Genomic DNA, 16813 nt, shown 5'->3' on the forward strand with positions numbered 1-16813 from the left:
TCAGGTAAAAATCACTCAATCAGGTTTATTCATGAGCTCAGAGAGCTCATAAGATATTTAACATTAAACCACATTTCCCTCCTCAGTCAAAAGACATAACAACACTATCCTGGAATACGTAACAAAAGGAAGACATACACAAGATACAAAAACCCTCCGACAGTCACCTGGTCAACCCCATAACAATATCACTGTTAGGTAGAAAAAGTTATCCTGCAACCCCTCTTTGCCAGGGAGGCGGTCCTCTGTATGTTTGTCCAGGAAAAGTGTGATTGAATGATTGAAGACATAAAAAACCCAAGAAACAATGAAAAAGTAAAGCAAAAGCTAATTAAGGAGGAAAAAAAATAAACAATAAATAAAAGAGGTCAAAAGAAAAAACAAAAAAATTAAAAAATCAGTGTAAAAGAAATATCTTTATTGAAAACTTATATCTAGTTGCATTACTCAATCTAAACGTCACAACAATTCATAATAATGAAAATAAGGGAAAAAAGTAACACATTACCAGATGAAACAAAATATTAAATAGGCTAAAGAGGATCAGTCCAAAATAATTGGACTTATTTTCCAATTATTAATTACTGATTGTTGTGGTAAATTAGCGAGTGCTCTACTGATGATCTGTCAGAGTTGGTGTTTTTTATTTTCTAACTGAACTGAAACACACAGAATTAATATGACACCGGCTCTACCCCCAGGCAGAAGTAAAGCAGTCCTCCGACAACCACACTGTTATTAGCTGTGTCCGAATTCAGGCTCTGCATTCTTTGAAGGACGGATTTGTAGGCCGATTACGTCATAGTGTGGCGACAAGGCCTGTCCAAATGCGTCCTTCTTTTCCCCAAATTTGAAGGATGGGTCCGACGTATACTTAACAGCCCACCATATCCCATAATTCATTGCAGGTCCCAACCAGGTGTTCAGGCAGAGGTTCAATGGTGGTGAAGAGCGACAATGTTGCTATATTACACTTTAAATGACACACAATGTGATTTGGTATAATGTTTTTAGTCTAGAATGTCACCTAATTGCAATGTTGCTCTGATATTTTTGGACGTGTCTGCTCCCGCTGTGTGCCCTTTTTTAACTTTGAGCCCCTGCCCTTCCAAAGGTCTCTGCACGACCCTGGTCGCCTCCGTAATTTCTAATGGCTTATTGCGTGAATAAGCTTCATACCTGATTTTTATTTTCTTATTTAGTGAAAACAATTGTGAAATTTTATTTTTTGACATTAGCATAACATAGAAAAAGATTTGCGCACATTGGTCATGTAAACAAGGTGATTTGATCTTTATAGAGCCAGGCTTGAGGACAAATGGGTGGCTTTTCTGTCACGGTGGTAGGAAGCCATAACACTCCTGTAACATAATTTAATGGACCAACAAAGATTCCTGTCTGCACACGTAGAGGCCGACAAAATACAATAAAATTTCAGTGTTATGAGAGTTTCAGTTTCTGAAAATCCTCAGCGATAAATCCATTGTATTGTCGAGTAGGTTTCGAATAAACATAAATAGCGTTTAAAAATAGAACTTTTTTTGGATGTTTTTGGATCAAGTCTCGCTCTCAGTATAAATTCTGTACTCTGAACAAGAGATGCCATCAGGTGACCCACCGCTGCGGGGATTAGATGGCTCCACTTCAACAGGCTCCATTCAGCCTGTTGAATGGAGCCTTGATATTCTTGATATTCAATAAGAGAACATCTGTTGGGTAACTAAACACACACAGCTTCATATAACGCTGAAGTTCGAAAACATCACAGATCCGAGACGAATGCTGACATAAATCTCGGAAACTGTTACTCTATGGAAGTGCTTTAAATTACACGAACCGTGCAGCTGCAGCAGAGCAAAAGTTTCAAAGAATTAAGCAATGTAACGCGGGCAAAAGAGGGGAAAACGTGCACAAAGAGCATCTGGCATTATAAAATTGAAAATTGATTTTATGCCGCGTTTTTATTTATTTATTTATTTTAGAAACAGCTCTTCTGCAGAACCATGATCAGGAAACTGGATACTGAAGATGTTGGTATAAGACGATGATCAGTCCGAGACAGAAAAATATGTTTTGGTTTGGGCAAAGTGAAGTTTCTTCTCGTGTTGGGTGTAGTTATTATCCTTCTGCTGTTCCACTCCCATTTATATTAGTTAAGTTCTTATTTTTCATGTATTCTATTCCACAAAATCTTGATTATTAGGTAAGACACTAAGGTGGAGTAATACTCTATCACCACATTGTGTACATTTATATACTGATTAATCTTTGTCCAAATGAGAACATGTTACCTTTTATGTTAATGAACAGAACACATAACACAAGGACAACAAAAGCAAAAATGTTGCCTTTACTGAGTGAATTTGAGGACATGTAGTGAACAAATAGATTGGCTATTTGGAAAATTCTCTGTTTTGGCTATGGTTTCAAAAGCTGTCCATAAACAATAACTGCAGTTTGAGAAGTTCATTGAATGATGTTGTAATGCATTTTTTGCCTTAAGTGGGTTTAATGCAGTAGAGCTTTAAACAAAAAACATCTTTTTGTTTTCCTTCTGTGTCTATCTTAAATGATACATAGCTGAACTTTACAGATATTATAACAGGTTATTGTTTCTATCAAGCAAGTCAATCACGCTTAAAAACTGATGTTTATTCTGTAGTTCCGCAGTGTTGACTCACAAGGAGAATAATTCTGGGTATACATAATTTTATGTAATAATTCTGGGCATATATAATTCTAGATATATAATGATCATATAGATATATATAATCATTGTCCACAGTGGTAAGAATCTATCAAGATCTTATTTCCATTAAAATAACGTAAGTAAAGTCAAACCCTCTGATATATCAAACAAGAATATATGAAAACACAAATCCTGGAAGAAGAAACATAGCTTTAATCCTCTCTGCATTGGACTCTCTTGCTACTTAATACAATCATATTTAATAAATTAGAATGTGCTTTATTAGTACTTTTTGAAAATGACAATCCTTAAGGTGGTACTAAACATAATTTTCATTAAACTTACATTTCGACATAATAAAATGTTTTTATATCGGTCTCATATTCTATTTTTAATGCCATATTTTCATTATGTAAGCAGAAATCATTATAATTAACATAAGTAAAGGCTGGAAAACACTAGTATATGTCTAATCTGCACGCTGTATTTCACTTGTGATAAAATTCCTGAAATAAACTGACTTTTCAATAATGATCTGATTTGAATGGGTCTGTAATGAACTTTGGAGTCAAGCCTTGGGTTCTTATTGCACCTGCGTCACTGCGCAGCCCTCTCGAAAGTAAAATGTTATTCCAAATGCTTGACATAGAGACTCGACAAGTTTTAATGTACTAGCTTCCTAAGAGATACATGTTGATTCTAAATTAGTGCCAGGGATTAGAAATATCTATGACAATATTCATTTGGTAAAAAAGTGGAAGAGTGAGTCCTTACTATTATCATGGGGGCGGACCAACTGCTATCTTGACGTCTATCCCAATGACGTCAAGACGTTCGCAGTTGGTGGGCGGAAAAGCGGTAGTGTGTTTCTGTTCTTGCAGATAAAGCTCAAAGCAAACCGGTTCGTTTTCTCTAGAGGCGTTAAACAGCACAAAGCGGAGCCCGTCTCCAGCGGTAATGGCGGTTCCCGCGGGTCAGACTGATGTCCAGATGGACAGAGGCGCCCTGAGCGACCAGACAGTCCCCTCTCAGGACAACATTGACATCGACGAGAAAGAGTTGGAAAACATCACAAAGAAACAGCGAGAAGGCGACACAATGACGCTGCCTCTTCACTCGCCCTGGACGTTTTGGCTCGACAGGTAGCATTTAGAGTTTATTCGTCGTGTCTTGGTGTTGGAGTCCCGGGACGAGCAGGGAAAACGGCAGGCAAGGCCACCGCTTCATAGGCCTCCAGGAGCGAAACGTAGCTGGAGAAATATTCGCCTTTAAGGCTTCTTTGACCAGTTATTTTGTTTGGTTTCCTATCCCAAAACCCCTGCTAGATTGTGCAACTGTCTGAAGACTTTTACTTTTGTCTTGTCTATAGAAATGGGTCCTACAGTGGACTTGAAGGGGACCCCGTATTATCCCGCTGTCCCTCTGAAGTTACTTTGTGTTATCCAGCAGGGGGACCGGGAAGATTTTGAGCTGAAACAGACACTGTTGTCTTTCATAAATAAAGCCAGTTTTACTCCTTTTTCACTTTCCTAAAGCAGTCCGTCTTTTGTTGGAATGCTGTGTTATCATATAAAGACTTGCCTTAGCGTAAAAGGCCTTCCTTTTTCCATACATTTTTTTAAAGGTTATAGTTGTACTTATTGCCATTTACAGCTCATATGCTAATATGTATTGTAGGCATGGGTAATACGGACTTTAATTTTTATATCTTGTGGTTCTGTTGTGATAATTTATATGGCTGACAGCAATCATATTCCCACAAACAAATACTGCTCTTGAAAAGCATCATTTGTAATAAGAATCTTATTTTCTCTTTCTACCAAAAAGTAAGTGAGAAAAGTCTTCAGTCTGACGCTTCAATCTCAACTAATCCTTTTTTGAAGGACAGCTTTGTTTACAGAGACTTCATAATTCAGTTTATGTGTTTTAGTTATTTATTTTGGATGTTTAAAATATCTTCCAGTGTTAATGGTCATTAACACTGACCATTATTTCTATTACTACGACATAGTAATAGAAATACTATGCCATTTCTATTAAATCACTTGGAAAATGTCTCAAAAGAAAGACAGTTTATTGCAATAACTTCTGGGACAGTTTATCATTCAATAAAAAAGTGTTATTGTGTTGGAAATCCTTCTTACAACTATATTCTTATAATTTAAAAAAAACATAATTTTAAGAGGCTGGCCTAAATACGCTGTCATGTTCAAGCAGAGTTTAGGCTAATTATTTTTTTCTAAATCTATAAAATTGTGATGAAAAAGTAAGGATTGTTAATGATAAATGTCCATAAACATTTTGAACAAGCAAAAAAAAAAAACCTTGAATGCTTTGTTTCTGCTTGTGCTAACTTTTAAAATATTTTTTATTCTAAAGTGAAAACAGTGGAATGGATGCTGTTGACTGATGAATACACTCACTGACCACTTTATTAAGTACACTTGTCCAAATGCTCATTAATGTGAATATTGATTCAGCCAATCACTTGGCAGCAACTCAAAGGATTTAGGCACTTAGACATGGCCAAGACGATATGCTGCACTTCAAACTGAGCATCAGAATGGAGAAGAAAGTTGACTTAAGACACTCTGAAGATGGCATGGTTGTTGATGCCCGACAGGCTGGTCTGAGTATTTCAGAAACTGCTGATCTACTGGGATTTTCATGCAATCATCTCTAGGGTTTACAGACAATGGTACGAAAAAGAGAAAATATCCAGTGAATGGCTGTTTTGTGGCGCAAATTCCTTGTTGAGGTCAGAGGAGAATGGCCAACAGTAACTCAAATAACCACAACCAAGGTATGCAGAAGAGGATCTCTGAATGCACAACACATCAAACCTTGAGGCAGATGGGCTACAGCAGCAGAAGACCACACCAGGTGCCACACCTGTCAGCTAAGAACAGGAAACTGAGGCTACAATTCACACAGACTCACCAAAATTGGACAATAGAAGATTGGAAAAACGTTGCTTGTTCTGATGTGTCTCGATTTCTGCTGCGACATTCGGATGGTAGGGTGAGAATTTGGCATCAATAACATGAAGGCATGGATCCATCCTGCCTAGTATCCACTAATTGAGCATCGTATCAATGCCACCTGAGTATTGTTGCTGACCATGTCCATCCTTTTTTGGCCACAGTGTACCCATCTTCTGATGGTTACATGATAACGCGCCATGTCATAAATCATGTGAATCATCTCAGACTGGTTTCTTGAACACAATGAGTTCACTGAACTTGGATGGCCTTGACAGTCACCAGGTCTCAGTCCAACAGAGAACCTTTGGGATGTGGTGGAATGGGAGATTCAAATCATAAATGTGCAGCCAGCAAATCTGCAGCAACTGTATGATGCTGTCATGGTAGTATGGACCAGACTATCTGAGGAATGTTTCCAGTACTTTTTTGCCACAATGATTCAAGGCAAAAAGGGGGCCCAACCCGGTGTTAGCTAATAAAGTGGCTGGTGAAAGTATATTGCAGTCCTTCAGGGTTCTGTATTCAGACTTGTCCTGATTCTACTTTTTTCACATTAGTTGAATGGATAAAACACATTTTAGCAGCCATTAAACCAGATGGACTTAAGGAGTTTGCTTAACCAGTCAATCAAACCATTTAACTAGTTATTAGAAAATTAATCTAAATCTCTAACCTGAAACTAATTTCAAAATTAAGAACCTTGGGGACAGAACATCAAATTGGTTAGTTTTATTACTATCCCCCCCGCCAAAAAAAAATCTGGTTAAATTCAACAGCAATGCTCTCAAACTGACCAACCATCTCAATTGTTTTAATTTCTCTGGTGTTTTTAGAATGATAAGATGCCAGATTATAAATACTCCTGAGCATATAACTGATTATCTGTCGACATTCTGGGTTGCAGAAAGAACATTTCTCTTCTTCTCTATTCCTCCATTGGAGCTGAAACTGTTTTTTTTGTCGCTCCAGGTCCTTACCGGGGACGACAGCTGCAGAGTGTGAATCCAACCTAAAGAAGATCTACACTGTGCAAACTGTTCAGGTGAGACTTAAAGAACTCAGTCCTCTAAAGAGGAAAGAGATCAGGAGCACGACTAGACTGACTGTCCGACTCGTTCACTCTACACAACTTTAGAATAGTTGGCCGATTCTCAAAACGTGAGAGACCACACACTAACCGATTTGAAATTGTAGGTATGACGGGTTCGATCGTAGAGTGTGAGGATCGTAGAGTTCAAGGATATTTGAAGTCCAGATATGAAATCCCTTAAAATTCTGCACACTTGAATTTAGAGTAAACAAACATGGAGAACGATGTTGAAACGGAAACTTTAGTTGGTGGACTTATTTTAACCCAAAAAGGACCTTACCAAAAATCAAAGCTTTGGGTTCAGAACTGGAGACATCGCAAGAAAGGACTGTATTTGTTGCACAATATGGAAGAGAGTTTTTTTTTTCCTTATAACAAATACTAGTTTTAATTCTTACATTTCTTTCGGTTTTCTCGTTTAATTAACCGTTACCATTTACTTATAATTTTATTTTTTTTGCTGTGTTGTAGAATATATGCATGTACTGGATCTTATTTCAGAAAACTGAGTGATTGAAACATCAGAGTAGCTTAAACTAGAAGAAAGCATTTCCTGCATATTCGTTTTTAGAAAATCAGATAGCAGTTATCCTTTTTTTCTCTCCAACTAACAGAGAAAGGTTAACATATTCCAGCTCCTTTAATTGAAACCCAAATGGGGAGTTGATTATACATTTTCTGGGACCGCTCCTGAAGCTGTGCAAGATTTTTGCAGCGCTCTGCGCTCGTCACAGTTTTCTGCCCAGACATCTTTTTTTCTATTTGCTCCTGTATTTAGACTACAAATAGATTAACACAGCATAACAATTTCTGTATTTTCCCTCTGTTGTGTTATTACTACAGAATAAAATCAAATGGTTAGAATGCGTTTCTGAACCAGTACTCTGTGGAATAATTTGATCATTTTCTGTTGTTTTTTTAAACCGATCCATTAGCATGCCACTCCGAACAAGGATAAAGCTTTACTTATGGTTTGATGAGATCTAATTACATAAAAAGCAAATTTCATTCATCCTAGCACTACTGAATAGCAGAAGAGTTACCAGGTACATCGATCGTTGTTGCAAATTTGCACCAGCTTCTTTGTCATTTCTGTTGTGATTTTCTTTAGACGAAATATTAAAAAAAAACATTCACGTTCTTTCCACACTTCGACCAAACAATCTTCCATATCAAAAGTCCAGCGGACTCTGAGTTGCGCCATGCCAGCTGTTCTCGGGATTACCACCGTGCTTATATCACAGCGCTTTCTGATTGGCTACCTGTCACATCCACCAGGCTGCCTTCTCGCTCCCAGGCCGGGGAACACCACAGACACTGCGAGAAACGAGTCAAGACGATCAAACATGTTGAATATCCCCAATTTTAGATCAAAGTGGTCCCGACCTTCTATCGACTGGACCCGATCAGTCGTAACACACCACACACTACAGGATGATCGGATACGATTGTCGCAACAATCTTAGAACTCAGAACGTTCTAAGATTGTCTTGAGGGCAAAATCGGGCCAAAAACTCATGTAGTGTGAACTGGGCTTGAGGAAGACACTCCCTGATGGAAGGGACTGACCAGTCCCCAAGCATGCTGGGCTGCAGTCAACTGTCTGGACGAGATGATGGGTGAGCTTGCTACTGGTCAGTAGTCATTGAATCGGCTAATGTTCTTCATTTGCAGAGGGATGATGGTGGATGGCTTTAAGCATGGTGGGCTGGTGCACTAGATTAGGGACTAGTTATAGATGCTGGTAAAAACCCAGTGTGTGAAAATGGCTCAATTCACCAAAAGTTACCAAAACACGAGAGAGAAACTTCCGTAGCTTCAACTGCTCCGCTGTAGATCCCACACTGAAGCCAGGAGAGAGAAAAAACATGGATGTTGAACAAAGTTGAGAAGAAACTGCAGTCAGATAATTATTTTTAAACCTGTATTTGCACTCAACCAACTCAACTGGAATGTGAGGTTCCAGGAAGGCCCGCTTCATAGTGAAATCAAGCTTGAAAAATTCTGGAAAACTGCACCTGACAGCTGGGCTCGCCTGTGATATTTATGTGTGGAGAAAAACAGCTTGTGACATAATTTCATACGTTTAGTGTGTGCTGCTAACTGGCTTCACATTGATATGCTCTGATAATATATGTACAGAATCACTGGAATCTAAACTTGATGGAAATTTCAAATGCACAATTGCATGAGGTATATAAAGAAAATGAGACTTTACTGTCTTTACCCGGAATAATCATAAAATTTGTTACAGGATGGCTCAATCTTTCCACTTGCAGACATGACATTTAATTTAAAGCTTTATCGAGAAGAATTCAGTGACAATGTTTTCAGTTTTTTTGCATAAAGCTTAATTGGTTCCCAGAAAAAAAAATAACAAAGAATTTATACTTTTCATTTTAGAAAAAGGAAATTCAGTGGTCCTAATCCTCTTCTGCAGGATGTTTTATTGCACTTATGTCTGCATGAATTGATTACCATGACCTAAAAGTTAGCATTTCAAATTTGCTAAAAATATTTATGAATACATATAATTCAGTTTAAAACCCTTTTAAATGGTCCCAAAAGAAGTTGCTGGAGTGATGGGAGTTAATGACTCTGGATGTATAGAGAATAAAATAATCATTGCTTTCCCCTCCTCCCCCGCCTGCTACTATGGAAGCAGTGAAGATTTTTTTTTTTTTGAAAGTTCTGGCTCTGAAAGTCTAAAAAAATCTTAAACATGTTTCTCATATTTAGAGATTGTTAAATACTCTGAAGTGTACAAGCAGCCACAGGGCATATGGATGGAAAAATTTGATTCTGTGACATTAAGGCAAAGTTTGTCCAGCAGAGTGCACTGCTGTACAAGTCACAAGATCAGAGTTTGAGTGAAAAATCCAGAACTGATATTAATTGATTGATTTTATTTGGTTTTATGCTTGAAGATGTTCTGGAGTGTGTATAACAACATCCCTCCTGTCACTGCCCTGCCTTTGAGATGTAGCTACCACTTAATGCGTGGTGAAAGAAGGCCACTATGGTGAGTCCACATAGTATTCAAGACATCAGCAGCTTCTTACAGTGACTGACTTGTTTTCAATTATGTAAAAATTACATATTTAGCTAAAATCACAATCTCTGTTGGGATTTTTGACTTTGATCTTCTACACCACCAGGGAGGAAGAAAGCAATGCAAAAGGAGGGGTATGGAAAATGAAAATTCCAAAAGAAAACAGTGTAAGCGCTGCCTGTGGTTTACTTACTTTTCTTCTCCTTACAGGAATGTATTAGTGATGAGTTTCTCTGCTTTATGTCTCAGTCCACAGTTTGGAAAGAGTTGTTACTTGCTACTATCGGGGAGCAGTTTGCAGATTATTGCACATCAGGTACAGTAGGATAATTTAATAAATGAAATCAAGATGAAAGATGTTCAGTTTAATCCTTTGTGAACAGTTTTTCTGTTTTCCTCTTCCATTTTTCAGATGATGAGATTGTCGGTGTCAGTGTTAGTGTTCGAGATCGGGAGGATGTTGTACAAATATGGAACAGAGATGCAACGCTTGCCGACAAAGCGAGTATTTTGGGGAAAGTCTATGAGCTGCTCCCATATATATCATTTAAAGCAGTTTTTTATAAGCGTAAGTGTGTGTGTGTATATATATATGTGTAAATGTATGTGCTTATATGTATATAAATCATCTTTTTTATTCAAGTTGTGCAAAAATGCATTAGTAAATAAAATTGTTAAAAGGCTTGCCTTGCTAATTTACTATAATTCAACAGGCCTTCAAATCAAATCCTTGGTTTGTGCACATAGTGTTTGCTAAATAGGAGTATTTTGATGGCTTTGCAATGATCCTTAAATATTTGTTTCTGTGAAAGGAGGTGCTGTCACACTGAGAGGAAGAGCTGTTGGTATAGCACAGCTCTGCCAATAAACACTATTTCACAATAATTTCAAAAGTTAAGACAAAATTATGACTAAGTTGACATCTTTAGTATTATATATTATTATATAGGCATAGTTATAATTAGCATAACATTTTCTCTTGTTTTTCATTTTTACCTTTTCCACAACAAACACAATGTTTTAGAAAAACTAGCCCAAAAAAAAGGATGTGTAAGTCACTGTGAGTCCAAAACATAAAAAGGGTTGCTTGCCTGATTTCAAAAATAATAAAAATAAAAATATATATTCTATGCAAATAAATATCCTACACATTTTTAAAATTTCATCATCAACAAGAAGAGAGTATAGCTCACTCCTGCTTTATTTTGCCCTTCATAATAAGAGAGAGCGCCTTGGTCTGTTCTTTAGAAAATGTAACTGGTTGTTGTGTTTTACTATAAAATAAAATTAAAAACACGACTGATAATGAATGTTACATAGTGTAGTGTACAATTTCTAGTTTTAATAACATATTTTTTTCCAAATATCTCCCGTAAGTGAAACTTGCATCCTCATGTAAAAGTGTATCTAAAAATGTTGTTATATTTTGGGCAGATGGGCCACTTGAAATAGTTTTGAGATCTGCAAATGGCCCCTAAGCTGCACTTTCTATACTCTTGCCCTAATTAAAGTGGCAGCCTACGAATGAACAGCCAACATTCCTCCATAGAAAACTTAATATTGTCTTCCTGTCACTTAAAACTGACTTCCCTCAGAGTTTTGTCGATCTGAATTGTGGTGCATTCAGTGACCAGACAAACATGATTATTCCCCATCAAGTTTGCTGATTCCTGTTGCTAGCTGACTTTTTACCCCATTTGAGAGATTATCCGATATTTTTTCTGTAAACCTGCTTCATATTCAAATTGTTAAAAAAATTCCACTTAAACTCAAGAAGCTTAATCTTTATTGCTAACATTTTGAAAATCCTGACCTTTCAGTTTTTATGATTTTAGCTCTTGGAACTTTCCATGCCTTTCACGTTGAGTAATCTTTGTCAAGCAGATGTCTAATGAAATGAAATTGCTCTGTATCTTTCAGCTCATATGGATCATCATGCATTTGAGGGAGGACGTTCAAGACATTAGATTGTGAAGCACTTTACATAAAAAACAAAACCCAGAACTCTGTACCTGCCTTCCCAGAAGGCAATGTCCACAACTTAGTTAAGGATAGTATTTTTTATTTTATTTTAATTTTTTTGCTTTCAATGATGAGAAGTAATCAATATATTTTTATATCTTTTAATGACTGCTGCCTTGTTTTAATCATTATATGGGTCCTGAAGCTCTGAAGGGTTCAGAGATTGTAAACTGTGTAAATCTCATCAATAATGCATTAAGTAGTGAGGGTGACGATTTCCTGTTCTGCTAGAACTGTACTGGGACCACTCATGTCATTCCCGGTGCAGACTACAAGTCGCATTCAATATCAGAATATTGCTGAAAATTCTAACTTTTTGAATATGACCATTAGCTGCACCGATTAGCATGTTTTTAACTGCGATTTGCTGCTTTCCCATCATGATCCATTCAGCCTTTTCAGTGCCAAAGCGCTCTTCTGCTGTTTTTAAGATGTTTTTGTTGTTCAAGTATTTGTTTTTTGTCCATTTTGGGTTTTATCGTCACAGATGGAGTGAATGTAATATTTGCTTTCTTAAAAAGTGTGAACTTTAAACCGGAAATCGTTGCACATGTTCGTCCACCCATCATAAAGCCATCGTAAAGGATCAAAGCGCAGTCCAGCATGGATGTGGCCATAATTATTTTTAAAGCGTTACTTTTATGGGTGAAAAAAAGTATCAGGTACTGTTTTAATATTGTTTTTTCCCCAAGCTTCAGGATTCAATGTTCTTTTTAATTGAGCCCTAAAGTGAAGTTACTGATTGTTAGACAGTGAGGTAATGCCACCCATTTCCCTCCCTTTGCACCTGCCACTACATGTTTCCACTGACAGTCAAACTTCTAGTTTTCTTTCTGCCTTATAGATCAGTGATTATGTGTAACTCATACTGTTCTCATGTTTCAGTGGTTTGAAGATGGATTATGCTTTATGAAGGATGAGTGAGTAACTGAGTTATTATGTAGACTGCTGCTTAGAGGGACAAAAAGAAAACTAGATTTGCTCCCATCCAGTCAATATGCATCTTTTGTTCAACAACAACTTCAAGTTGTTTTTGATTAAGTATAAGTTTAAGTTATCTTGCATGTTCTGTTACATCACCTTTGTAGTTAATCTCATGTCAGGTTGATAGTTTTAAAAAGGATCTGTGTTGCCCTCTGTAAAGTCTTTTTGCAGTGACACAAACAGATCAAATAAAATGGAGCTGAAAATATTTTCTTTGGAGTTTTTCTTGTCATTGAGAACACTAAGAACACTGAGCAAAATTATTCTAGTTCCACCTTTTGACAGAATTAAAAAGTAGACATTATAAACATAAACCACATTTTTACAAGTATGTTTTGATTTGCAACATTTAGAATCCAAAACTTTAAAATCAAAAACTTGATTCAATTGGCTACACATCCCTAGATAGATGACACTTAAGATCAAATGAATTTGACTATTCAGAAGTATAATGTGGATTACATTTTTTCTGGATTTGATTGTTATATGGTTGGTTTGATTAAGCAGGAATTTAGTCTGGCAGTAAGCCTAATTCATTTCTGTTACGAGTTGATCCCATACAACCAAGGTTTCCCTTCGTCACCAATTCTGCTTATAACTGTAATGAACAGAATCTCTTGGCTTAGTCAAGGTGTTGTGGGGATCTGTTTTGTTGTCCTCAAAATCAGGTCTCTGCCTTTTATGGATCGTGTGGTTCTGTTGGCTTTGTCAGACTGATTTCCAGTAGGCTAGTTTTCTGACCAGATTACCTGCCACTTTTGATTTTGATCAATACTCGTGTCTTTTGTCTAAAAAGCAGCTAAAGGTAACAAGAAAGTTACTAAATTGGCAACAGTAAGGTGACTATTGTCAACCACAAACATGCAGACAGGACCTGGTGGATGGATCAGTCGGTCAAACCTCTCTCACAGCAGGGAAACAGAACAACGGTTGAGTTTTAAACAATTGCTGAGGTACATGAGATCACACGATAAGATTGGTTTCACAAGTAAGAATCTCACAATATTAAGAAAATCACAGCTGATTTATCAGTGCCCCCTAATCTTCAGGTTTCTCTTAAGAAGTTTTCAGCTGGGAAGAAAATCAGCACCCAACTGGACAAAACGGTATAGAAGTTACTATATTAAGTTGAAGACTACATCTAGAATGCTCCATTCTTATTGAAACTCCTGGTAAGTGATTTTGGCAAATAAAACATATTAAAAAAATTACTTTTGGCCAGAAATGACTGTCGTCATTATTTTAGGGAGGTGACTACATTGAATTTTTATACTGCAGTAGAATAAGTACATGTTTTAGAAATAAAATACTGCAAGTGAAATTTTCCCAAAGGATGATTGGTCCATGTCTGTGTTTGACAACTTGGAAGCTATTGTACATACTAGTTATGTATGTTTAATACACAACTAGTTTTTCTTACATACTAGTTATGTATAATACATAACTAGAATGTATTGCACATACATACTAGTTATGCATATTTATAACATTTTTTTGAAAATACAGAATGGTTCATGTGTAATTCTCACTGCATTACATTATTTGTTGAAAAGCCACATTTTATGATGTTTTGTTCTAAAACAACCCTAAAGTCAAAAAGAAAAGTTGGCTCAAAATAGTGTTAGTTTAAGATTGTGCACATTTAAGACATTCCATGTATTGTAGAGTTTATTTTAAGATTGGGATCAAACAGATTTATGTCATTAATTAATCAGAAATATATGAAAGTAGAAAAACTTTCTGAAATTACGTATGGTCTTACTTTTTACAACTAGAAAACATGGCATTTTAATAGGGATGTGTATATTTTATCCACTTTGCTAACGACAAAACTGAGCTAACCACAACCTGGTTTCCGATACTTTGCCTCTTTCACTCGTCATTACTGAACTTCTGGCAGACATTCTCTTCCCGTCACACCTTGAATACCACAGTCTTTGGCAGCAAAATGGCATTTAACCCCTACCACCAAAACTCCTCGTTGGAAATCAAGAGCAGCTCCTCTTCATTAGCTTAATTACCTAATTAACAGAAAGCTAATTAGCCTGTGTTCACACAAACTTGTGAAGAGGGTGTTATGCAATGGATGATGATCCACAATTAATTTATGACCACACTCCCATCAAGTCGGGATCCTAATCCACGCAGCACATCAGTGGCGTGACACATAAACAACACTGTAATGAATTCAGTGGAGTCACTGATCCCTATTGACATGTAGATAGAGCCGCTGAACAATTAGTCGCAAATTAGATTATTCTTTCAACTTGTTTTCTGAAGCAGCTCACGCATTGTTCTTCATTATAACAGACATGTTCGCAACTTAATGGGAAACATGGTGACAGCACAATATGGAAAGTAAAGGATTTCATTCAAGAATATCATAGATCACTAGGTAAATACTTTAAAAAGTTTCTTCCTGTATTTTTTTCAGATATATTTCCCACAAGGCTAAAATTTAACACAAGATTCATTAGTCAAACCTAAAAAGGTTAAATACAAATTCAAACAAAGGCTAACTTTATCCAATTATAATCCTGCTGCACATTCAAAAAAGACACAAATTAATTGTAGATTTAAGAATGATAAAAAAAACCTAACAAAACAACAACAAAAAACCACAGACTCACTCAGTTTGGTTTAGTTTTTATTGCAATAACACAAATATGAGCCACATCAAAACTGTTTTAATTTTTTGTACAGAAACCTTTGAACTTTTCACAATTTGTCTTAATATATCCAAGAACCTAGATGTAATTTATTGGGATTTTATGTGACACAATGTAATATAGAACTGGGAAGAGGAAGAAATACGGTATATGATTTTCAGGTTGTTTATAAATATAAATAAAACTTTGAAGTGTGCTGTGTATCCTGTTTTCAGCACTCCTGAACCAATCACTACCTTCTAGAACCATCTTCTATTGAAATTACAGCTGCAAGTTATCGCAGATTGAATCTTTCACCTGTTCTTATCCATAAAATAATTCAAACTCAGTCAAAATGGGTGAAGAACATCTGTAAACAGCAATTTGCCAGAAATGCTAAGCTTTAAAAAAACAGGCAAGAAAAAATAAAGCAGTAAAATAAAATAATAAAAAACTAAAATCTTAGGGATTAAGTAGAAAAGACTCAAGTGAACCCCAAAACTACAAAATTATATCCGATTTGTGGTTAAGATCATGAGTCAGTTTTTCCAAAGGACGTTTGACAGATATCTGTGTAATCCACATATTCTAATGTTGGGACACATAGTGAAGTCCATTGTATCAAAATACACTTTTTAGCAAGAAATTGAAGAATTGTAAACAAAGATTTAGAATGTGCATCCAAATGTAATCAATTCTATTGTAGCTCAAGATTTATGTTTGAGGTTGATGTCTTGCTGGATGGAACTCTACCCCAGTTTCAAGTATCCATCATCAACTCCGACCAGTTTAGCTCTCTGTAGATAGAAGAAAAGCATCCCAGCAGCATGACACTACCACCACTATGTTTCATGGTGGGCATTGTGTGTTCAGGGTGAAGTGCAATGCTACTTTTCCAAAATTCATAATGTTTTGATCCCATCTTAGCAGAGTGTCATCCACATGTTTACTGTGCCATATTTTAGTTCATTTTAAATTTTACATTTATTAGTGCTAATTGAGATGCTCAAACTATGAGACATTTTTTATAACCTAATTATGTTTTAAATTTACATTCTCTAAAAAAAAACAACCTCTGACACTTTCAAAGAACAACTAGAATCATGCTAAAATCCCAGGTGGACATTTTTCTCCAGAACAATCAAATTAAATACTAATGAAACATTGTTGCTGGGGTTACAAACTGACAAAATGTAAAAACAAAAATGTGCAAAGTGCTGTAGTTATTAGTTGAAGCCTATAGATGATAAAAAGTATTTATGAATACATGTGTCTGTAAAAGCACTGACACAATAAAAACATAACGTTTTACAAGAAAATGGCTGTAAAACATAATCCAGGTTC

At 36.3% G+C, this 16813-nt stretch overlaps 1 protein-coding gene across 1 annotated transcript; it reads left to right on the top strand.

Moving 5' to 3' along the window:
* The first annotated feature begins 3536 nt into the window (after nucleotides 1–3536).
* LOC129353598 (eukaryotic translation initiation factor 4E type 3-like) lies at nucleotides 3537–13029 on the top strand. Its single transcript, XM_055022956.1, has 7 exons — nucleotides 3537–3831; nucleotides 6643–6715; nucleotides 9691–9785; nucleotides 9922–9982; nucleotides 10065–10131; nucleotides 10228–10383; nucleotides 11736–13029. Exons 1-7 carry the CDS (start codon nucleotides 3647–3649, stop codon nucleotides 11780–11782), a joined length of 684 nt encoding a protein of 227 aa, XP_054878931.1. The 5' UTR covers nucleotides 3537–3646; the 3' UTR covers nucleotides 11783–13029.
* The last annotated feature ends 3784 nt before the right edge of the window (nucleotides 13030–16813 follow it).

This window comes from Poeciliopsis prolifica, unplaced genomic scaffold (genome assembly GCF_027474105.1).
Source record: "Poeciliopsis prolifica strain line A6 unplaced genomic scaffold, Auburn_PproV2 SCAFFOLD093, whole genome shotgun sequence".
NCBI lineage: Eukaryota > Metazoa > Chordata > Actinopteri > Cyprinodontiformes > Poeciliidae > Poeciliopsis > Poeciliopsis prolifica.